Source organism: Poecilia mexicana, unplaced genomic scaffold (genome assembly GCF_051168715.1).
Source record: "Poecilia mexicana isolate PSO_F unplaced genomic scaffold, ASM5116871v1 scaffold_17, whole genome shotgun sequence".
Taxonomy (NCBI): Eukaryota; Metazoa; Chordata; class Actinopteri; order Cyprinodontiformes; family Poeciliidae; genus Poecilia; species Poecilia mexicana.
Genome location: NW_028263386.1, coordinates 2,641,724 through 2,665,440, shown reverse-complemented (window position 1 = coordinate 2,665,440; position 23,717 = coordinate 2,641,724). Strand labels below are relative to the sequence as shown.

At 38.4% G+C, this 23,717-nt stretch overlaps 1 protein-coding gene and 2 pseudogenes across 3 annotated transcripts in view; all 3 read right to left on the bottom strand.

The window, feature by feature from the left end:
- Positions 1-372: 372 nt before the first annotated feature.
- Positions 373-9,042, bottom strand: LOC148154531 (uncharacterized). The gene is made up of 2 exons (XM_088014413.1): positions 8,743-9,042; positions 373-4,839 (listed from the first exon to the last, which is right to left on the bottom strand). The coding sequence occupies exons 1-2, from the start codon at positions 8,939-8,941 to the stop codon at positions 3,893-3,895; spliced, it is 1,146 nt and encodes a 381-aa protein (XP_087870539.1). The 5' UTR covers positions 8,942-9,042; the 3' UTR covers positions 373-3,892.
- Positions 9,043-12,595: 3,553 nt separating this feature from the next.
- LOC106907988 (uncharacterized) lies at positions 12,596-17,011 on the bottom strand (annotated as a pseudogene). The gene is made up of 2 exons (XR_015765766.1): positions 15,785-17,011; positions 12,596-13,977 (listed from the first exon to the last, which is right to left on the bottom strand). The product of XR_015765766.1 is annotated as an uncharacterized LOC106907988 (transcript).
- A 3,830-nt stretch (positions 17,012-20,841) lies between these two features.
- The window catches only part of LOC148154529 (uncharacterized), a 28,799-nt pseudogene continuing 25,923 nt past the window's right edge, over positions 20,842-23,717 (bottom strand). The window contains exon 3 of the transcript XR_015765762.1: positions 20,842-22,505. The product of XR_015765762.1 is annotated as an uncharacterized LOC148154529 (transcript). The remainder of the gene's footprint in view (positions 22,506-23,717) is intronic.

Genomic DNA, 23,717 nt, shown 5'->3' with positions numbered 1-23,717 from the left:
GGGAAGTTTAGCCCCTCTAGATATTGATCAATAGTATATTTGATCATACAAGGGATTTGCTATCTTGAAATTTTATACAAAACAATAAAAAATGCCTGTTTGAGTCTCACATTAAGCTCTGCAGTTTGTTGGGCATCAAGTCATCGCTGAGAATCAGCAGAGTAGCATCAAAATTAGTATCAGTATTAACTATAATTAAAAAATATATATATTTTATTTTTTAGCTAATGAAATGAGTTTATTTTGTTGAATCGCAGAATGAATTCCAGTATCTCTGGAATCAAAAGTCGAACCTGAAAGTTATCTCTGAAGGAATTAATTCAAAGTACCGACAGAAGAAACTCTTCAAGCAAAAAGGAATGATCAGACACGTTTGTTTCCAATCAAGCCTGAGAGTTTATTAACAAAACAGCCAAACTGAATTATCTGAAAAATAACTTTTCTTCAACTACTAACATGGAATTTAGCTAAGGATGGAAAAGACATCTAGTGATAAACTGGGGATCAAATTAATGAAATATGATAAAAGGAAGTGGGATACTGAAAAATAACTTAAAATCTAATTAAAACAAGAAAAATGTACCAGTAGAACCACAGTGCATTAAAAGTATTACAATCAGCCTGACCCCTGCAGTGAGGGAAGGAAGTGGAGGAAACAGAAGTTGGTGGTCATACCTCAAAACTGAAACTGTGATTAAAATTCACATAAAATTAAACTGATTTAAAACAAAAAAATACAAAATACAGAAGTCAACAAATGCTTCAACATCATGTTTGTGGAACAATGTTCACTAAGTTTTTGTTATAACCCTGCAGCAGATCATTTAGATTTACAAAAATCTGTTTCTCCACAGTACGGTTGAAGTCTGGCCTTTGACTAGGCCGGGTTCTCCTTCGCCAAGTCCTTGAGAGCTACTACCCTGAAGGTTTTAGGTCATAATCCCATCATTCTTTAATACCCGAGAGTACTTGAGAAACTAAAATGGTGTAAAAAACAAAGTCTATTTTAACAATTCAAACAACAAATATGAGTAGAAATCATCTTGGCACAACGGCAGAAGCTTAACATCAGATGTTTTCCAAGTCTGCTATGCAGGGTACAGCCAATTAGCAGAAAGAGAAAATGAATGCCGCTTTAGGATTGGCTCCTTTGCAAATATCAGCATGTCAAGTGGCATAGCACCATAACATTTCAATTTCAAAACCAGTTGAATATTTTTAATATTCTTTAGGAAATTTCACAGATGTACTCCGCAATAAAAAAAAAATCCAATAATGGGTATCTAAAACATTAGGTGAGGGTCTAATGTTTTGCAAAGTGGAAACAATCCAAGAAATGGTTAAATATTTATTATAGTAACTCTGTGTGAGGCAAATGACTAATTTTCACTTTTGTGTCTTTTATTTGGAAATCCAGTTTACCAGCATGTAATAACACTTTTTACCCCATATTTCAAGTCAACCATCTATCTCACCCATGTGGCCTCTAAAGAACATCTTTCCACAGGTTTGGCTTCAATCAATCAATCAATCAAATTTTATTTATTTACTTCAGGGGCGGCAGCGTGTCGGTTGGTCTGTGTTAGCCAAAAAGCAGTTGGGCAAAATATCACACCACCAACACTGTGAGTAAAACAAAGACTGGGGCAGCCTACTATATAAACTACTCGGGATCACTTCTTTATTATTATACATACACATTTGTAGAATACAGAACAAATCTTTTTAAGGGACGGGTGGCAACCCTAGCAACATACTTTTAGTAGCTGCTGTTACAATTTCTTAAGTCTATCTGACCCATCAAAAGTGTTACAATTTCAAAGGCTTGCAACTGCTTTGCTTTCTTTGGTCCATTACTGATAACTAGCACAATATTTACTGCTCATGAATTTTACATGCAAGAGTAAAATTCAGTATGCATACAGTATAAAAGTAGGTTGCTTAACTTTTTTCTATTAGTTTTAGATTACTGAAATGTCTCCCCATGAGCAACAGTCATAAGCAACATGCAAAATATACATGAAGCAATCCAGACTTCTCAAAAAATGCCATGTAGTTGCATTTTATTCAAGCTGTAATAAAAAATGTTTTCTCCATATTTGTTAAAGCTGCCATGATGCCGTAGCAGTTTGCTATGAGACAGATAATCTGTGAAAAAGATCAAACTCTTCCACCTCCTCCCTGAACTAGTATTGCTAGCTAAAGTAATGCAACTTTCTGACCAGAAACAACCAATCAGAACCAGGAGGAGGGTCTTAGTGCTGTCAATCAACCTCATTCACTCATTGCTAAATGTGCTAATGGTGGAGAAACTACTTATTGTTACAGGAAAATTGTTTATCTGCCATCACTGGTAGCTATGCTTACTAGACTAAGCATTCACAACAGGCTATGCTAGCTGCAGAATAGCACAGAGCGAGGGGGAGGGAGGATGAGCAGCACCACATGAGATTGTGATTGACAGCACTAAAACACTCCTGCCACTGTCTGGTTGTTTCTAGAGAGCACTGGGAGAAAGCAGAGGATTTTTCACAGATTATCTCTCATACCATACTGTCACAACATAATGACAGTTTTAAAAAATGTGGAAAAAAAAAATAAACGTTACATAATGCAGCTTTAATTTCACTTAGAAGAGGGAAGGTCAGGAGGGACCTGGGTTAGAGCTGCTGCTGACTGGCTCATCTGTTAAATGGTAAAAGGTACAGGGACAAGTTAAATATATGGATATCTTGGTATTTCTTTTCCTTAATTCATTAAATGCAAGTGAAAAGGAGGCAAACAGTAGTCTGTAGCTAAGCTAACTATGCTAAATGGTTGATAATCTCACAAAGTCTACTCATCTATCGGAGAACTGGGTTAAAATTCACACTCTTATCTCTCTCTCTCTTTCCCTCTCTATTTTTCTGTTTTTGAACCTGATTTTATAATTTTTCTTAGCAGCGTTATAACTGCCACAGTTGTTATTGTCTTATACTGACTGCAGCTGAACAGTGTCACCGTCAAGCGCACTGAGCAGGAACGAACCATGTTATGTGGATCCAGGAGGGTTCAGGGATGTGTGGTTTTTGGTCTGGGAGTGGGAAATATTAAATTTTTACTGCTAAAAACAATCTTCGAAAACACAATATGATTAATTTTGTAACTGACAGGGGCCCATTTTTTTTAAATTTTATTTCTATGAACAAAAAATAAATTGTCGGTCAGGGCCCTTAGAATTGTCATAACTTTTTAGAATCAGAAGAATTTATTGTCATTGACAAAAAGACAACGAAATTGCAGTTTCAGTTACAACAACACGAGGGGTGGGGTGGGGGGGGGGATAGTTGGCTGAGGCCCTGCAGCCCGACAAGTGCCACCTTTGCAGGAGGAAACAGGAAAGATAAGAGGAAAACTTCAGGTATACCGTACCCCTGGTCATGAGCATTGGGTCATGACCGAAAGAACAAGGTCCAGGTACAAATGGCCGAAATGGGTTTTCTCAGTAGGGTGGCTGGGTTCTCCCTTAGAGAGAGAAGCTCGGTCATCCAGGAGGGACTCGGTGTAGAGGCGCTGCTCCTTCATGTCGAGAGGAGCCAGTTGAGGGGCGTCTGGTCAGGATGCCTCCTGGACGCCTCCCTGGTGACGTGTTCCGGGCACATCCCACCAGGAGGAGGCCCCGGGGAAGACCCAGGACATGCTGGAGGGACTATGTCTCTCGGTTGGCCTGGGAACGCCTTGGGGTTCCCACGGAAGAGCTGGAAGAAGTGGCTTTGGAGAGGAAGTCTGGGCCTCCCTTCTTAAGCTGCCACCCCGGTGACCCAACCCCAGATAAGCAGAAGAAAATAAATGAATGAATGAATGAATGGATGAATGGATGGATGGATGGATGGATTTTTTCACTGGTTTGGCTTCAAAACGGCCCCTGACCTGTATGGGTTTTCATGTGAATGATCAAATTATACCTTCGAAAGAAGCTTTTCTCACAAGACTGGCATGAAAAAGGTTTCTTACCTGTATGAATTGTCTTGTGACGATTTAAAATACCCATTTGACAGAAACTCTTTCCACATGACTGGCACGAAAAAGGCTTCTCACCTGTATGAATTCTCTTGTGCTCGTTTAAATTATCAATTCGAGAGAAACTCTTTCCACAAATCTGACATGAAAACGGTTTCTCTCCTGTATGAATTCTCTTGTGACGATTTAAATTTCTCATTATAGAGAAACTTTTTCCACATGTTCCACATGAAAAAAGTCCCTCACCAGTGTGGGTTCTGAAATGGTTTTTCAAGTTCCACTGTTGTGTGTAACGTCTCCCACAAATGTCACATTTGAAAGGTCTTTTCTTTGTGCCAGTATCAGACTGACTCTCTGACACAGAGCAGCTGCTTCCTTCCTGATCTTTGCTCTCAACCACTGGAGAGACATGAAGGGAAAGCTGCTCTGTTCTCGTCTCTTCTTCACTCATATAATCTCCCTGAAGAGTAGAAGTCTCAATCAAAGCAACAAACTGCTTCTGGACAAGCTGCTCTCCCTCCTGACTGCTGCAGAGGTCCTTCTGGTCCTGTCCAGTTGGTAAATGTTCTGGTGGCTGCTGTTCATGTTGAAGCACTGAAGAATCTAGCTCCTCTTTTCTTACATATGTTAGTGGATATTCTATTTCCTCATGTTTGAACAGTGTAGGTTCTGGTTCCTCCTCTTCTTTTTTAATCCATTTAGGTTCTGGTTCCATCTGTTCCTCTTCAGTCCATGGATGTTCTGCTTCTTTCTGGTCCTGACTGGACCTACTTGCCAGGCTACAGACTTGATGGATGACAGAAGCTTCCTCCTCATTGGAGACACTTGACTGTTGTAGGTCTGTGGGAACAAAAGATGACATCATTAATAATTAAATTCGTGACTATCTCATGTATCAGTCTGGTTTTTCCTGGAGATCCTGAACTGTAGGCATCATAGTAATCTATTAATCTAAAGTTGGTTGGAAAGTTTAACTGAAAAGCAGGTAAAGTGTCCTGCACACTAGTTTGCAGTTGTGGCAAAAATATTCAATACACGTTAGTCCCGAAGTACAGTTTCATACAGATTTTGTTTTTTAACAATTAAATGTTTAATTTTAGGGAATCCTTTAGAGGTGTGCCGATCGATCGGCCACCGATCATAATCGGCCGATGTCTGTGAAAAAGTGTATGATCGGTGTTCGCCGATCACGGTCTCTTGTTGCCGATCAGACCAACCGATCACCTACAACTCATTTCTAGCCTGCCTGTGCAGCTGGTCTCCTCTTTCCTTCACACTGCGCAAACGCGCAGCAACAAATCCTAAGCGATGTGGAACTATAACGCACTGAGTGAATGGGGAATGGGGCTACATCGAGGCTCACTGCAGTAAAAAAGACATACGGAGGATCAGATAGCAGGTAAAGCAGCGCACAGCTACAAACACTCACCCGGATTAGCATGACGGTCAGAAAGCTAAACAAATAACCTGGAAAATTATTTAAGTCTTCGAGCTGCGATGTAAGACGCTGGTTCTGCTCTCGCTGTTGAACCGCTGCTACGCTACAGGTAAGTAATATTTGACAGACGGAGTTTCGCTTCTGCTCCACCTGGTAGTGACTCTCACACCGAACCTGCTTAAAGCTGCAGCATCTAACTTAAAAAAAAACACATTTTACATACGTATTAAAACTTTTGCTGTCCTAACATGAGACAGATCATCTCTAAAAAAATAATCGATCTCCTCCCTGATCTGCATAATTACTCCGCTCAGTCAGAAACAGCCAATCAGAGCTAGCAGTAATCAGCTAGCCACCATGCTATCAGGAAGTTTTCATTCAGTAACTCAGGATTGTTTATTGTAATGGAACCTGTTTTTGCCTTTGAATGTTAAGTTTTATACTTGAATCTTTTGGCAATGTTGAGAAGTTTTATTTAGACTTTTTGCATTATTTAGCCTCTTCAGAGCCTTCATATGTTATCAGTCTGTTAAAGATGGTATTACCGATAGCAGTACAACTTGTACAATGCCTGTTTTGTTTTTTTCTTGGAAAAAGTTATTAAAAACAGGTTTTTGTTTAAATTAAGGTGAATTCATGGTTTCTTTTTCTCCACATAATGTAACCAGTAGTGCTTAAGATTTAAAAAATAGTAATTCTGTGATCGGTATTGGTGATCGGCCCTCATTGGTGATCGGAATCGGCAGGAAAAAACCTGATCGGCACATCTCTAGAATCTATACAGTGAAGAACTCATCCTACATTAAGACTATATGATTTTAATCACACTTACAACCTCAAATGTAACTTCTTTTTTTTTTAAATTGATCAGACAGTGTAGGATCTTTAATCAGTAAAACATGGCATGTTGGTACTCTGACTTGTAAATGTGATGAGATACACAGACTCATTTCTCTTAGCCTCTCTTCAACAAAGAAAGAGAAGAGAGCAAATAAGGCTAATATGTTGATATTCAAAATGAAGTTGATCCAAGAAAAGATCCCAAAGACTGGCCTTAAATAAACGACAAACCTGGACTAATTACCTCCAGAATACGTCATTCACAACAAACATCAAACACGGTAAATATGTTTAAGTATTTAACAAATAAATGGCTTCTACTGCGATAATTATGTGAAATTAAATCAATTGTCTAATTTTTTTTTTCAAAGTTTGGTGCTCTCTGGCATCTTGCTTTGAGCTCAGCGTCTGAGAGGCTTTTCCTCTATCAAACAATTCTTTTTTGTTGCCTCTTATTTAGTGGAAATATTGATGTCAATGAGAATTAACGATAACCTTTTTCAACCTTTATAGCTCCACTGTTGAAAATGAGAAGCTAACATTCACAAATGACATTGAAATAAAATCCAGTCCAACATCTGGTTTGAGGTGATTCCTGTGGAACCTGTTGGAGGAAAAATATCCCAACTTCATAACAGAGCTCTGTGGTTCCTCAGTATGAGGAGGCACCAGACATGGAAAACTGGGATGCACTCTGTGCCATGATGTTCAGAATTTAGGTCTCATGGCATCTCACAGTGTCCACATTGCAGCCAGAGGGCTGAGGGAAACATGGCTCCGTTTTGTAGCAATTCAAGAGCTACCCAGCTTTTATCGCTTCGCAAAAAAAATTAATCAGCACAGAAACTCCAAAGCACACAAAGAAGCAATTGATTATACTTTTTTCATAGTACCCCCAAGAATGTAAAACTACTTTCACCCCTGTATAAGTATGTATGTATGTATGTATGTATACATTTATAAATATATACAATCCTGATCCAGAAGGATCCCTCAGGGTTCAGTCCCATCCAACTACCGACCGATAACCTGTCTCTCTACAACATGGAAGCTCATGTGAGGCATCATAGCAGCTAAGATAAGTGGACACATGGATAAATACATGAGGACCCCTCCTATTCAATATTTATATCCTCCCACTAGCTCAGATTATAACAGGAAATAAGATTAGCTACCATAACCATGCAGATGATACACAGCTCTACATCACAATGTCATCAGGTGACTCTGAACCCATCCAATCGCTGAATAGATGCTTAGAACAGATAAATGTGTGGATGTGCCAAAACTTTCTCTAGCATAAGGGTTCGAGTGCATAGAGCACAGGTGTCAAACTCCAGTCCTCAAGGCCCACTGTCCTGCAGTTTTTAGATGTGCCACAGGTACAAAACACTGGAATGAAATGGCTTAATTACCTCCTCCTTGCTAATGACCTAATTATTCTACTCAGGTGTGGTGCAGCAGAGGCACATCTAAAAGTTGCAGGACACCGGCCATTGAGGACTGGAGTTTGAGACCCCTGGCGTAGAGAATTGGGACAGTTTGACCCTCTGTCCTAACTTCCATCCAAAATGATGGGACTAGTCACTGTTTAGGTATTTGTGCTGCTAAAGAGCATAACTACAACAAAAAATAGGTTTTAAATGTACAGTATAGGTATTTTTGCTTTCCAAATTCATTGCTGGAGATATTTGACTGTTCAAATGTGTTTTGTTATGACTTGTTGAATACAGAGCAAGATTTGATTTAATCACACATTCAGCAGAGTGAAATAACACTTATTTCAATACTTTACTGTTAAAAACAGATTTTTCCCCCTTCATTTTTGAGACATTGCCATATTTCCAAAATGGCAAAAAATACACATTAAAATGTATTAATATTCAATTTAACAGTATTGAGGATTTTGCACTTTTAGCTTCAGCTGGATTTAGGCAGGATTACAGTTGCACAGGCCTCCTAGATCAGGGCTGTGCAACCTGCAGCTCTGTCACTCACTTAATATAAGAAACAATGATCTATTGCACGTTTTTTGTTTCATAAGTTTGTTCTGTGCCCATATGAAAAAAACAACAGCTTATTCTGCGTCTCCCCTCTCCTTCCTAATTAACTCCGTTGCAGTATTCAGACCTGGAGGTGTAATTATTTTTTTAGGATTTACGAAATCACATATGAGCTTACAAATTAAGTATTTACACCTTATATTCCAATTTATATAAATCGGAATATATATTCCAATTGTATTATGTTACAATTTGAATAATATATTTAGTCAAGGAGCTCGACCCATAAACACGTTTTCTCTTTGTGCTACCACGTTTGTGCTAGCCTCTGTAGCATCAGAGCTAGCAGCTAAATCAGTTCCTGATCAGCCCTGTTTAGCAGCAGCTGGAGCTGCAGCAACTATCGCCGCTGACGGATCTCTGTCTGCAGTGACGGAGATCAGCACCTTCATCCAGACCTACCAGAACTTTGTCTCTGCAGCTCCGAACCGACTCTGTGTAGCTTAATTTGTGGTTTCCAGTCGATCCCCATCATTCTGCGCTGAGCATCGAGCTCTTCCTCGTAGCAAATGATGGTTTTTTCAACCTCTGTGAAGATTTCTTGAGCAGCAGCAGTTAGTCGCTCTCTGATAAACTCTCTGAGATGCTGAACTGAAGACATGGTTGCTGAAATATTAGCTCAGATGGGACAATGCAGCAGTTTCCTAGCTTAGCCCATGCAGGCTTCTTCTTCTTCGATGTTTTTCTGGCAGTTCACAAACAAGGAAATTGGTGCAATACCGCCCCCGACTGAACTGGAGTGTGGACAGCCGAAAAACGGGGGAAAACAACTTCGTATTAATTCATAAGTCTTTATTTCGAGACAAAAACTGAAATACAAATTTCAAGTAAAAAATGACATATCACAAAGCAGATAAACAATTATTTCAATTGTAAAAAAAAAATCTAGAAATATATCTAATATCGGTAAATATGTTATAGTTGTCAAAGCTTTATATTTAAATAATAGTTGTTTGATACAACCAAGTGGAACATAAATTTATACATGAACGTCTTCAGCGAAACATGACAAGTTAGTATCCTACTCATCAGGCACGTGCAGAGGGGGGGGGGGGGCTGGGGGTGCTTGAGCACCTGCCCTTTTTGCTCCTTGCCCCAAAGTGCCCTTTTGGTCAATTCTTTTTTTTTTTTTTTTTTTTTTGCATTATTATTTTCAAAGCCCTCTTCTGACACATAATAACATGTACTAAAATTATTTTATTTTATTTTATTTTTGTACAACATAATAAGCCTTCCGGTCACCTTGTTACCTTTGACCTTTTGCCCGTGACGCATGACGCAGTTGCCTCTCGCGCAGTGACATAAGGCGGCTAACTGGAGCTCAGCATAGCGAACGTTCCAGATTACAGATCAGTTTTTGGTGAATTATATATATTAAAAAAACGTTTTTGGTGAATAAAGTGGAGTAGACTTGCTGCTTGTCAGATGACGGAAAACGTTGAAGTATCGTTTCTGCTTCAGCAAGGAGTCGCGGTTTAAGCAGAGAGGTAATGAAATACAACAGACACTGACAGGCCTCTGCGTCTGGTTTACTCTGAAGAACTACTGAGGGGAGGAGACAGCCAGGTGAGGAAAAACTGTTCTTATCTATCGATTCAGTATTTTTATCATACAGACATTAGGCTGCTGTTGTTGTGCTATTAGCTAGCTGCTAGCTACGACTTTGCTAGCAAAGCTAGATAAATAAAAAGCTTCTTCCCTGTGTATGAGGCACATTGTCCAAAACGTATCATCTCCATAATGGATATATGTCCGATCTTCTAATTTCATTTGCGGCATAATGTACATCGCATTTATTCTGGCGTTAGATAAACATAGCACTTAAATAATAGTCCAAGGATATTCATTTAGAATTAAAAATAACTCACCCTGAATTACCATGATAGATATAATGTGTGTTATTAATGAAGGGGAAAAAACTCAACCCAGACTTTAAGTTTAGGGTTCGCAGAGTATGTAGTTAAATTTTTCCCCCAATTATTCAATGGGAAAAAATAAACTAACCTCAGTTAAGTAAAATAAAATTGTAATCAAAACTTTTGGAATTGTAATGATTTCTTTTTTAAAAAACAAATTCTTTTGTTTAAAAAAACTTTTTTTTAATTAAATAACTAATTTTTGTCTTGTGAACTTAAAAAGTTATTTGCCAAACATAAACTTTTATTTGCACACATCAGAAATCTTTTGTTGTGATTTTGGGTCCTGCCCATGACGTCATGTGAGAATCACAAGCAAAACTTTGAGTCAAACAAAAACTTAGAATATCAAGAAAAGATTTCTGACATGCACAAATAAGTTTGTTTTGCAAAAAAAATTCACTTCATGAGACAAATGTGTGATTTAAGTGTATAAAAAAGTTTTAAGCAAAACTCAGTAGGCTTTTCCAACATAGTGACATGCATTAACAATGCAATTTTTGCTTTTGTTTTTTTCTTTTTTTTCTGCAGTTCCACCTTAAAGTTTGATGCAGCTCTGCTTTCCTGAATGGACCATCTTCATCTCCACTGCAGCAAACGGGCAGCTCTTTTTTATATAGATTACAGTACACTAAGAGGTTGCATTGTGCCCTTGTTTATATTTTTAATAGTGTAATTCTGTAAAGACAAAATATGTAAATCGGAGCTAAACCACCAGCTCTGATTTACATATTTTGCTAAATTGCGGGTTTGAATATTGCAATACTTTCCTATAACAAAATAGACCTGCAGAAAGAAATTACTAATAAAATATCTTACATATGCATAGTTGTATGCTCTGTATAGAGATATACCTTAGCTTTGATTGTATATTTCACAATTTTGTAATTTATCATTGTTTATTAAACTCTGAAAGCTGTGTGGCTTTGTTAATATTCTGTCCTAGAATGCGGTAAGATGTGCCCTTTTAGTGGTCTCTGCACGGCCCTGTCACAGAGGTTTGGAGAATCGGCCGACAATTCTTAAATCATCCCGCTGAAAACCAGACTTAAGACTCACAAGCTCTACTCATCTCCTCTCGACCACTGCCCAAACGCTCTGACTCTGGTCGCTATGGTAACGTTTACATATCCCTTCAAAATAAGATACAGATGCGCCACAAAAACGAACATTTTACTTTCGTGAAAATTTTAACTCACGATAACGACTAACGAGAGCCCTGAACTTGTTTCTCTGCAACGAGACGGTCCCATCTGGGAGTAACGGAGACAATGACACCTGAAGTGTTGCTTATATCCTGCTTGGCAGGGGCGGATCTAGAAAAATATTTATGGGGTGACAAGAGGGGGGCAGGGATTTTTTCAGGGGTGGCAGTACATACACACACACACATATATATATATATATATATATCAGTGACATGCGGTGAGGTTCATTGCTGGTGAGGCACTGACATGTCTTAGACACCATGCATGTTATTGGACGTATGGAAATTTCGCACAGGCATACAACGCTGGGGGGCAAAAAGACTAATCTTTTACATGTCATCCATAGCCGCGTTAACTCAGTGAAACTTAGAAATGTAGGTATTAATTTTGTGCTATGATCAACAGCAAAGTGATCTGTATTCGCCAAGCTACGCAGACTCATTGCCATAGCAACTGACAACAATGCCACTTAATGTTTTAGGATTTAACATCAAAAAACATTCAAGAATTTTGCACACAGAACAGAACATTTAGGCTCTGCCTCACCTGAACAGAACATCCAGTCTGTTAATTATGTTGTCAGGCTTGATGTCTATATTATGATTATTAATAAGTTTTCGCTTGACTACCACGGTGATTTATTAGCTGATTTAAACAGCTGCTCTACTGATGACTTGGTGGGCGGGTTGTTTAATGCTAACGGAACCAAAGCACACGCTAAGGTTATCAAAGTCAATAGCAGGCCTGCAACAGTTAGGCTAGTATAACTGACCCACTGCTCACTTGTTAAATGTTTTCTTTAAATTAAAACGTTTCCTCACCTGTGAAATCTGAAGCCCTTATTACCATTATCTATGGTTTAATTAACTGCTAAACATTGCGTCCGTTGTTCTGATTCTTTGTGTGATTGTAGTATTTTCCTGACCACCAATATTCCTGACTCAATGGACAGCAATGGCGCATGTGTGACTTACGATAAATCACGTAATGTCCAGTCCAGTAACATATATATCCATCAATGCTGCTGGCGCTTTGTCCTTCTCTCGCACTTCCCACTACTTAGCAGTAGGTTGAAGGTTACATTGTGTTACATTCAATGTTGTCGGAAAAAAGAGTTTCATGCGCTTAATGTCCGATTTGCCATAACTATTTATTGAATTCATTGTCGCTAGCTGGGGTGGCAACAGGGCTGGCAAGGCTCTCGAGCCAAAGGAGAGCCCTTCACAAATAAACTTTCCAAAGACATCTGATCAAAACAAAAGATCCTCCAGACTCAAATAATACATAAAACGGATTTTTAAAATTATTTCTTGTTTGACTTCAAAGTGGCCCCTGACCTGTATGAGTTTTCATGTGACGATATAAATTACCCACTCGTGAGAAACGTTTTCCACATGCTTTGCATGAAAAAGGCCTCTCACCTGTATGAATTCTCTTGTGGACATTTAAATCTGTATTTCGTGAGAAACTTTTTCCGCATGATTCGCATGAAAAACTTTTCTCACCTGTATGAATTCTCTTGTGGATATTTAAGTGACTAATTCCACGGAAACTTTTTCCGCATGATTCGCAAGAAAAAGGCCTCTCACCTGTATGAATTCTCTTGTGGACATTTAACTTACTAAATCGAGAGAAACTTTTTCCGCATGATTTGCATGAAAATTGTCTCTCACCTGTATGAATTCTCTTATGGTCATTTAAATTTTTATTTCGCGTGAAACGTTTCCCGCAAAATTCACATGAAAATGGTCTCTCACCTGTATGAATTCTGTTGTGGATATTTAAATTACTAATTCGAGAGAAATTTTTTCCACATGATTTGCATGAAAAAGGTCTTTCATCTGTATGAATTTTCTTGTGGACATTTAAGTTATTAATTCGACAGAAACTCTTTCCGCATGTTTGGCATGAAAAAGGTCTCTCACCAGTGTGGGTTCTGTAATGTTTTTCCAAGTTCCAGTGTTGTGTGTAACATCTCCCACAAATGTCACATTTGTAAGATTTTTTCTTTGTGCCAGTATCAGACTGACTCTCTGACTCAGAGCAGCTGCTTCCTTCCTGATCTTTGCTCTCAACCACTGGAGAGATATGAAGGGAAAGCTGCTCTGTTCTTGTCTCTTCTTCACTCATATCATCTCCCTGAAGAGTAGAAGTCTCAATCAAAGCAACAAACTGCTTCTGGACAAGCTGCTCTCCCTCCTGACTGCTGCAGAGGTTCTTCTGGTCCTGTCCAGTTGGTAAATGTTCTGGTGGCTGTTGTTCATGTTGAAGCACTGAAGAATCCAGCTCCTCTTTTTTTACATGCATTAGTGGATATTCTAATTCCTCGTGTTTGAGCAGTGTAGGGTCTGGCTCATCCTCTTCTTTTTTAATCCATTTTGGTTCTAGTCCCATCTGTTCCTCTTCAGTCCACTGATGTACTTTCTCGTTATGATTGAACTTGTTTGCCAGGCTGAAGTCTTGTTGAATGCCAGAAACTTCTGTCTCATAGGAGACACTTGGCTGTTGGAGGTCTGTGGGAACAAAGGATGATGTCATTAATATAATTTAATTGATGACCATTTCATGGATCAGCCTGGTTCAATACTTTACTGTTAAAAACTGGTGTTTTTCATTTTTTGCAGACACTGCTTGCTCTCTCAAATTCACATTAAAATGTATTAATATTCAATTTAACAGTCTTGAGGATTTTGCACTTTTAGCTTCAGCTGGATTAAGACAGGATTACAGTTTTGCTTTGCTAGATCAGGGCTGTGCAACCTGCAGCTCTGTTACTCACTTAATATTATTTAAGAATTGAAAGGTGGCTATACTCTTAAATATCTAAGTAAAAGAAATAACGCACAGAGACGTAGTTCTTGCTGCTAGGCCATAGACGAGCCGGAGATTTATTACACTACCACGGATTCCTCATTATAGTTTCTTCAATTATTTCAGTACTCCAAAAAATCTTCCAAAGTTTCAACAAAAATCTCTCAGAAGTCTTAACATCAACCTCTTTTATGCCTTCTCATCTTCATCAGTGTGTGTTGGAAAGTTTCAACCAATGGCGTGCTACTATTTTGCAGAAAGATTCTGGCACGCTTTATACCGAGTGTGTATTGGACTTTAAAATATTTTGGACCTCACAAACTCAACATCTGCTCCATTTCAGAATTGCTGAATAGGACAATTTATCTTATCTTGTACAAACAAACATCCTTTCCAGTAAATTCTGGATCCATTTGCGTTTTGCACGCAAATGGAAGGAAGGGAGTCGGTCAGGTTGACCTAGTGCGAAGCCAAAGTCTTTTCAGAAAAACAACTCCCTTAAATAGTATTTCCGCTCTTACAATATAAGAAGCAATCATATATTGCATGTTTATTGTTTCATACGTTTGTTCTGTGCCCCTATGAAAAAAAAACAACAGCTCATCCTGAGTCTCTCCCTCTCCTTCCTAATAACCTCCTATCGCAGCTCCCCAGCACTTGAATTAATTTGCACAGCCTCGACGGGTGATTTCAAGGTTTTATTTATTTTTCTTTGATGTGAATCATCACATTCACCACACCCTCAGTCACCTTGATCACCGTGAAAACTAAAAACATATACAAATATTAGAATAAAAAACAGAAATTTACAATACAAACAACAAAATAAAATGTACCAAGTCTCGATTTCGTTATGTCAAGTGCATCTTGACAGTTCAAGTCATTCATTACAAGGATTCTGCCAGCTTTTATAGGACCTGCCCTCATTAGCTACGGCAGCCCGTGAGGTTCATACAAACAAAAAACCCAAAACATTACAAAGTGCAAATACCATTAAACAAAACAAAATACAAACCACCAACAGTGCTAATCAAAACAGACAAATATCATAAAACAATCTGCAACATCCTTAATTTAGAAAATTCACTTTAAATAATTTACAATAAATAGTCTACAAATTTAAATAATTTAGGCAATTTACTTTAAATAGCTCACTATCTATAACACCTCCAATATTCAGACCTGGAGGTGTACTTATTTTTGTAGGATTTACAAAATCACATATAAGCTCCCAAATGAAGTATTTACACTTTATATTCCAAATTTCTAACACTTAAAACAATTCTAATAATATATTTAGTCAGGGGGCTTGACTCATAAACACGTTTTCTGTTTGTGTTGCAATATTTTGTCCTTAGCTAGCAGCTAAATCAGTTCCTGTTCAGCAGCAGCTGGAGCTGCTGCTGAACAGCAGGCTGAGATCCGTCAGCGGCGATCTCCGGCGACGGAGATCGCCGCTGACGGATCTCCGTCTGTTGTGAAAACATCAGCACCTTTATCCAGACCTACCGGAACTTTGTAGCTCCGAACCGACTCTGTGTAGCTTAATTTGTGGTTTCCAGTCGATCCCCATCATCCTGCGCAGAACATCGAGCTCTTCCTCGTAGCAAATGATGGTTTTTTCAACCTCTGTGAAGATTTCTTGAGCAGCAGCAGTTAGTCGCTCTCTGATAAACTCTCTGAGATGCTGAACTGAAGACATGGTTGCTGAAATATTAGCTCAGATGGGACAATGCAGCAGTTTCCTAGCTTAGCCCACGCAGTTTGTTTGTTTTTTTTCTTCTTCTTCTTTTTCTTCTTCTTCTTCTTCTCTAATATGGCGGATCGAAAGCAACTTTAAGCTATGCCGCCACCTACTGTACATGAGTGTGTAGCAACATTAAGTCCATTAAATTACATTTTTTACATTTTGTATTCTGAAGATAAATAAATAATGCTTTCCTTAATCTGTAAATATCCACTATGTTTCCTTCATTTCCCAATATTCCTTTAAGACTCCATTTCTGTCCTCCTAACCATTCTTCTCAATCTCTCTTTCAGGCTCATGTTTTACAATTCGTCAATGCATGTTCTACATTTTCTTTCAATACCCTTCAATTTTATCATTATTTTTCCTAACTATTAGACATAAAATGCAATTTAGACGGGTGTGACCGACTCTTAATCTCATTATGTCTTTGCTTCTGTTTCTCGCAATATTACTTTTCTATTTTATATCAAGTCCTTCCTTTCTTTTTGCCATACCATCTTTTTTTGCCAAATTTCTATTGTTTTTACTCTTAATTCATTTCCCTTCCTCTTTTCCAAAAGGAATTGTAACTGTTATTACCCTAAAAAGCCTTCTTTGCTAAATTGTCTGCCTTTTCATTGCCTTTTACACCTTTGTGTGCTGGTACCCAACAGAACCAAGAATCAGTGCCAACCCTAAATAAACTGTCCTGAAATTCTAATACTAAATGTTTTCTTTTATTTTGTTTTCCCTGATTACTTTCCATTACTGCTTTGGTATCCATGCATACCACCTTCCTATCTGGTCGAACCTCCTCAACCTACTGCAAGTTTAGTATAACTGCCACCATTTCCACTGTAAAAACAGATAGTTGGTCTGATAATCATTTGGAAAGATATTTTTTAAAATGTGGTATACATGTTCCTATTCCCACACATCCTTTTATATTCTTAGAACCATCTGAATATATTTTAAGGTAATCAGAATGTGTTTCTCGAATATGTCTGTCTTTACCCCTACTTCATTTAAATTCCAATTATTTTTTATTTTAAGAAGTCTCATGTCTACATTTACCTCAGGAAATAGCCATGGAGGAACAACAATGATCAGACTTCCCTGTTCTCTAATCCATACATTTTAGCCAATTTTACAATCCAATTGAATCCATTAATCTGGAATTTCTAATATTCCCAACAGATTTGTACAATTTTTAAGTTTCATTTTCTTCTTTTCTACCTTTGATTTCCATTAAATATAGAGATAATTGTATTCATCTCATTTCCATTGGAGTTTCTCCAGTCTCTATTAAGAGCATTAATAGGCATCTTTTTCACTTTAGGACTGTAGTTGTGGGTTTAAGTATTGTTGGCAATGTCTTCCAGTAACATTGTCAGTAATATTTTTATATTTCCTGTAAATGTAACTGTTTTAATACAAAAACACAATGGACCCCCGGTGGACCACCTTGGTGCCCCGACCACCAGGCTCAGAGGGTTTTCTGGGGGAAACCCTGAGAAAGGATGTCTATTTGTAATCCAGCTTTTCTTCAAGAGAGGTGGATAGGTTGTTGTGTGTGACTATCAACCATTTAGCTTAGTTACCTTAGCTACAGACTGCTGTTTCCCTCAAGTACACCAGCATTTAATCTGAGGGCAATATGTACCAAAGTAGTCCTATATTTAACTTGTCCCTGTACCTTTTACCACTCTTAACAGACGAGTCAGTCAGCAGCAGTCCTAACTCCTACATACTACTTTTCCTGCTTTTAATCTTGCTTCAAGTAGAGTATTGCAAACTGTATGCAGACTGTTGCAGTAAATATTGTGATGGTATCAGTATTGGACCAAAGAAAACAAGGCTGTTGCAAGGATTTACAGTTACAGTTTTAACAGGTCAGACAGACTCAAAAATAAAAACAACTGCGCAGGGGGAAACCAATTTTATTTTTTGTCATGGGGTCAGAGGTCACGTTAACGGAATATTTTCTGTATTTGACCAGTTATTTTTTAAAACAACCAGAATATTTTGAAGTTCGTCTGTCATTTGACAGATTATAATTAACACCCCTGACTGGTGCACATGGGTGGACATTATAGACTTTACGCAAAGAGTTCTTCAGAGAGGCAACTAAAACCAATCAATAAAAAAATCCTTTCTGAATATCATCTCATGGACTCTGAACTAAATGCGTCTTTCTATACAGCTCAGACATAACGCATAAAGAACAAGAGCAAAATGTTTTCTTAGATACCTTCCAAATTACCAATATCTCAGAATTAATGAGTACAGATCTCAGTGCAGCTATAACTAAAGAAGAAATATCTATAACAGTAGATCATTTGAAAACAAGTAAAGGCCCAGGCCCAGATGGGCTGCCGACAGAATTTTATAAGAAATTTTGGTGATGCTTTATTTGAAGGGGTGTGCATAAGACTGCCATGACACTGTCATAAACATGAAGTCTTTATGAATGTTTATGACAGTTGTCATGAAGTGTCATTCGGTAAATAATGACACTTTTAATGCAAAGTTGCTCCAAAAGTTGCATTAAAAGTCCATTAAAAGTGCCAACTTTGCATGATTTTGTAAATAATGACAATTTAATGACATTGTTTCAGTTACCTATAACCCCATGATAGACTCAATTACTGCCTCTGTAGACAGATGGAACAACGCTTTCTGTGGAATAATAGAAGACCAAGGTTACATTTATCACTTCTGTACCTACCATATGATAGAAGTGACCTCAGGTGCCCCAATCCACTTTGGTATTATTGGACAGCTCAGTTGAGGACTATGATGTATTATTTTACAGATAAATCTCTTTTGCCTTGGGTGAATATCGAAAATTGTTCTGTACCTCTCCCTCTACTCCACTATATTTACTCAGCAAAAATCAGAATGCTAAAAAAAAAAAAAAGAAAAACTTCCTCAGTCAGAAATATGATCTTGGTTTGGTATCAGGTTAAGAAGTATTTAGGCGATACCTCCTCTCTATCACGCTTCAGTCCGACATGGGGTAACCAGTTTTTCCCTCCAGGTAGGGCAGATTCTGGTTTTAGGAAATGGGCTGAAAAAGGTTTAAAGACAATAGGAGATCTTGTGGAATCAGAGGATGAGTGTATGGTGTCATTTGAAGAGTTGAAGGCCAGGTATGATATTCCAAGTAAACATTATTTTAAATATTTACAGGTGAGAAATTTTATTCATCTCAAAATCAGTGTGAGTCCATCCCCCCGCTGTCCACTTTAGAACTCGAAATGAAGAATGATTGCTTTGGAAAAGGAATTATCTCTAAACTATATAGCTTGTTAGTGGAGGGATCCTCTGAGTCGTCTTTATGGAAGCTCAATGCCTGGAGGGAGGATTTACAGGAGAACTTACCTTCAGAGGACTGGGAGAAGGCGTGTGCTAAAGCACAAGCACAAACTACCAATACCCGCCTCAAAGTACTGCAATATAATTGGCTAATTAGAACATATGTGACGTGAGAAAAGCTTAATAAGTATAATGGCGCCATCCCTGACCTGTGTATTAGATGTGGAGAAGAGAAGGGAACGTTCTTCCATTGTGTCTGGAAATGCAAGAAAGTTCAAAAATTCTGGAGGGAGATTAAACAAGCTCGAAAGGCTATATTAGATATAAAACTAGCTTTCGATCCCAAATTGTTCATTCTAGGTTTATATCCTGATAGACGTTATATGTCAAGAAAAATAATTACTGCTGTGGATTTATGTTTACTACTTGCAAAAAGAGTCATAGCACTTTCACGGAAGAGTACCAGTAAGATAATGTTGGGGGTTGGGGGGAAGCGCCTTTCTGACCGGGAGATGACAGCGTGTTGAAGGGTTATGGACTTTGCGCTTTGGGCGTCTGGTTAAGAAGCGCATTCCAAACCTTTGGTTGAAGTCTCCAGTACAGAACAGAGAAAACTAAAGAGAATGCAGCACTGAGCTAATCCATTTATAGTCTAGACCAGGGGTCACCAACTCCAGTCCTCCAGTTACCATCCTGTAACTTTTAGATGCGTCTCTGCTCAAACACACGTGGATCAAATAAACTGCTCGTTTCCAGCCTATTGCAGAGAGGAATGAATGCTGGTGAGGGAATTCAGACATTTTGGAGCAGAGGTGAATCTAAAAGTTGCAGGATGATAGCCCTTGAGGACTGGAGTTGGTGACCCCTGGTCTAAACAGAGGAGCCCGCAGAGTTTATCTTGAGGAAATAAAGATGCAGAAGTTAATTAGACCGTAAGATGTGCAGTGCGCTGCACAACCAATGCGGACGCAGCTCCACCACTGCGAAGAATTAAACTTAACTCACCCTATGGTTTTAACAAATGGAGCTGGAAGACGGTACCCTCTCGCGACCAGGAGAGCGGCGCTCAGGATGAGCGCAGCAGACGTTAACAATTTGTCCGTTTCAGGGAAGTAAAACCATGCAAAGAGATCCTCATTAAAGCGCACGTCTGGATCGCACAGAGTAAAAAAAACTTGCAGAGTTCAAATGATTGGTTTGGATCAGACGGTTCCAACTGACCGATGAACTATCGCATTTCTCTGCAGATGCGATCAAGAGGAATTTGCGAGGCACTATGCGTTCAGACCCCAGCGAGTGAAGAGCTGCTAATTTAAGTGGAGTCATTTAATTTTATTTGTTATAAGTTATTGGGGTCTCAGTCAGTGGTTTGTATCACTACGGTGAAAAGGTTTGATGCATTCATCTGCTTTATGTGTGATGGGATCTGAATTCACGGTTCAACTAGGTGAATATTAACTAAACTGCATAAAAAAGGAGCTAAATAGCCGATGATAATATGATCAAAATTTCACAGGTAAAAGTAGTACAGGACCGATTTTATTTTAATGTTGGTTGAAATGACACAACAAATAAGTCTAGCACAACCTCTGCATGGGGCCCAAAATTCCTGCCAGTGCCCCCAGGAATAGGGATGAATATAAAACCTGCAGGACATTAAATGCTGAGGAACTGGATTGGAGACCTCTGGACTAGGCAATTCCAACTCCATCATTCTTATGTACTTGTAATGCATTGTTTCATATGGAAATTCAGTTTACCATCATGAAAGACACTCCCCCCCCAAAAAAAAATGTTTCATGTGAAAAACACATATCACCCATGAGGGTTCTCCTGAGTAGATCTAAATGATGAATTTCACAGAAACCTTTTTCACAAGTTTGGCTTCAAAATTGCCTCTGACCCTGTAGAGGCCATTTTGAGCAGTTTTCAGGTGACTGCTCAAACTATCCCCTCAGGAGAAGCTTTTTTCACAAGATTGTCATGAAAAATGCCTCTCACTTGTATGACTTCTCTTGTGGACATCTAAATTACTAACTTGAGAGAAACTTTTTCCACATAATTCGCATGAAAAAGGTCTCTCACCTGTATGGATTCTCTTGTGGACTTTTAAACTACTAATTCGGGAAAAACGTTTTCCGCACGATTCGCATGAAAAAGGTCTCTCACCTGTATGAATTCTCTTGTGGACATTTAAGTGACTAATTCGACGGAAACTCTTTTCGCATGACTGGCATGAAAAAGGTTTCTCACCTGTATGAGTTCTCTTATGGTCATTTAAATCTCTATTTCGTGAGAAACATTTTCCGCAAGATTCACACGAAAAAGGTTTCTCACCTGTATGAATTCTCTTGTGGACTTTTAAATCACTAATTCGTGTGAACCTTTTTTTGCATGATTCGCATGAAAAAGGTCTCTCACCTGTATGAATTCTCTTATGGTCATTTAAATCTCTATTTCGTGAGAAAGTTTTTCTGCATAATTCGCATGAAAAAGGCCTCTCACCTGTATGAATTTTCTTGTGGACTTTCAAATCACTAATTCGACAGAAACTTTTTCCACATGTTTCACATGAAAAAGGTCTCTCACCAGTGTGGGTTTTGTAATGGTTTTTCAACTTCCACCGTTGTGTATAACATCTCCCACAAATGTCACATTTGAAAGGTCTTTTCTTTGTTCCAGTATCAGACTGACTCTCTGACACAGAGGAGCTGTTTCCTTCCTGATCTTTGCTCTCAACCACTGGAGAGACATGAAGGGAAAGCTGCTCTGTTCTTGTCTCTTCTTCACTCATATCATCTCCCTGAAGAGTAGAAGTCTCAATCAAAGCAACAAACTGCTTCTGGACAAGCTGCTCTCCCTCCTGACTGCTGCAGAGGTCCTTCTGGTCCTGTCCAGTTGGTAAATGTTCTGATGGCTGCTGTTCATGTTGAAGCACTGAAGAATCTAGCTCCTCTTTTCTTACATATGTTAGTGGATATTCTATTTCTTCATGTTTGAACAGGGTAGGTTCTGGTTCCTCCTCTTCTTTTTTAATCCATTTAGGTTCTGGTTCCATCTGTTCCTCTTCAGTCCACGGATGTTCTGCTTCTTTCTGGTCCTGACTGGACCTACTTGCCAGGCTACAGACTTGTAGGATGGCAAGAGGTTCCTCCTCATTGGAAACACTTGGCTGTTGGAGGTCTGTGGAAACAAAGGATGACATCATTAATATAATTTAATTGATGACTATCTCATGGATCAGCCTGGTTTTCCCTGGAGATTCTGGACTGTAAGAATCATGTGGTTAATCTAAAATTAGTTTGTAGGGTTTACGAGAAAAGCAGCTGTCGCAAAAGTGTTCAAAAGATTTCAAATACATTCAGTATTAACTGTACGTAATATAGAAGTACAGTTCAATGCAGACTTTCTTTTCCATTTAAAAGTTGAGTTTTTGGGTGTTCATACATTGAAGAACTCGACAAGGTAGATATGTTGATGTTAAAAGAAGGTGGACCCAAGAAAATATAGCAAAAATGGCCTAAAATTAAAACCCATTCATTATTGATCAAACTGTGCACATAGTTGTGCACTGAATGTGTGAAAGATGATGCTGGACGAGTTTCTCTCAACACCACACACTGTAAAAGAACTTCAGCAAAATGGAGAATCTTGGCATCATCAGGTCTCCATAGCATTCATGAAAAGTGGATCTTTGGGAGATACAAAGAATAATTTCCTGTCATCACTGTTGGAGACACATAATCCATTTATTGGGACATGTCCCACACAACAAATCTGCGATGATTGAGATATATTTCATAAAACATTTCAGAAATGTAGATGTGTAGAAAACTATTTGCATATTTCTACTTTAAAACAGTTTGCCAGTGTCCCTAAAGAACTGGTCTGGGTCCTGAACTGAAGGGATAATACTAAATTAATGTTTTTATCAGTCCTTTAGAGTGATTTTATTTTTTTTACCTTTAACAAGTAATTAAAATGAAGATGTAGAACTTTTAGCTTCAGTTGAATAGAGATCATGGGTAGAAATCCCAGGAGGCTCGAGGAGGGTGGAGGGGGTCTAGAATTATCGAAGAAGTTTTCATTTCATTTCATTTCTAACATTACAGAAATATAAAAATCACAAGGATGAACAAGGAATGCAAAAGACATATTTTTGCACTACACTGACCTTAACATGCTCGAAAAGGAGTAGGAAGAAGTAAGAAACTTAAGAACTCCTATCCCATAAACTCACACCATTTTTTCAGATACACTCCGATTATTAAAAACAATAAATAAAGGTTAATTAATTTTCATAAATGTGCCATTCATCTTATTAATAAAAAAATTAGAATACATTTTAGGCCTCTGCCCCACCTCACTTTTAGAACAATGGTTCAGTCCATTGTG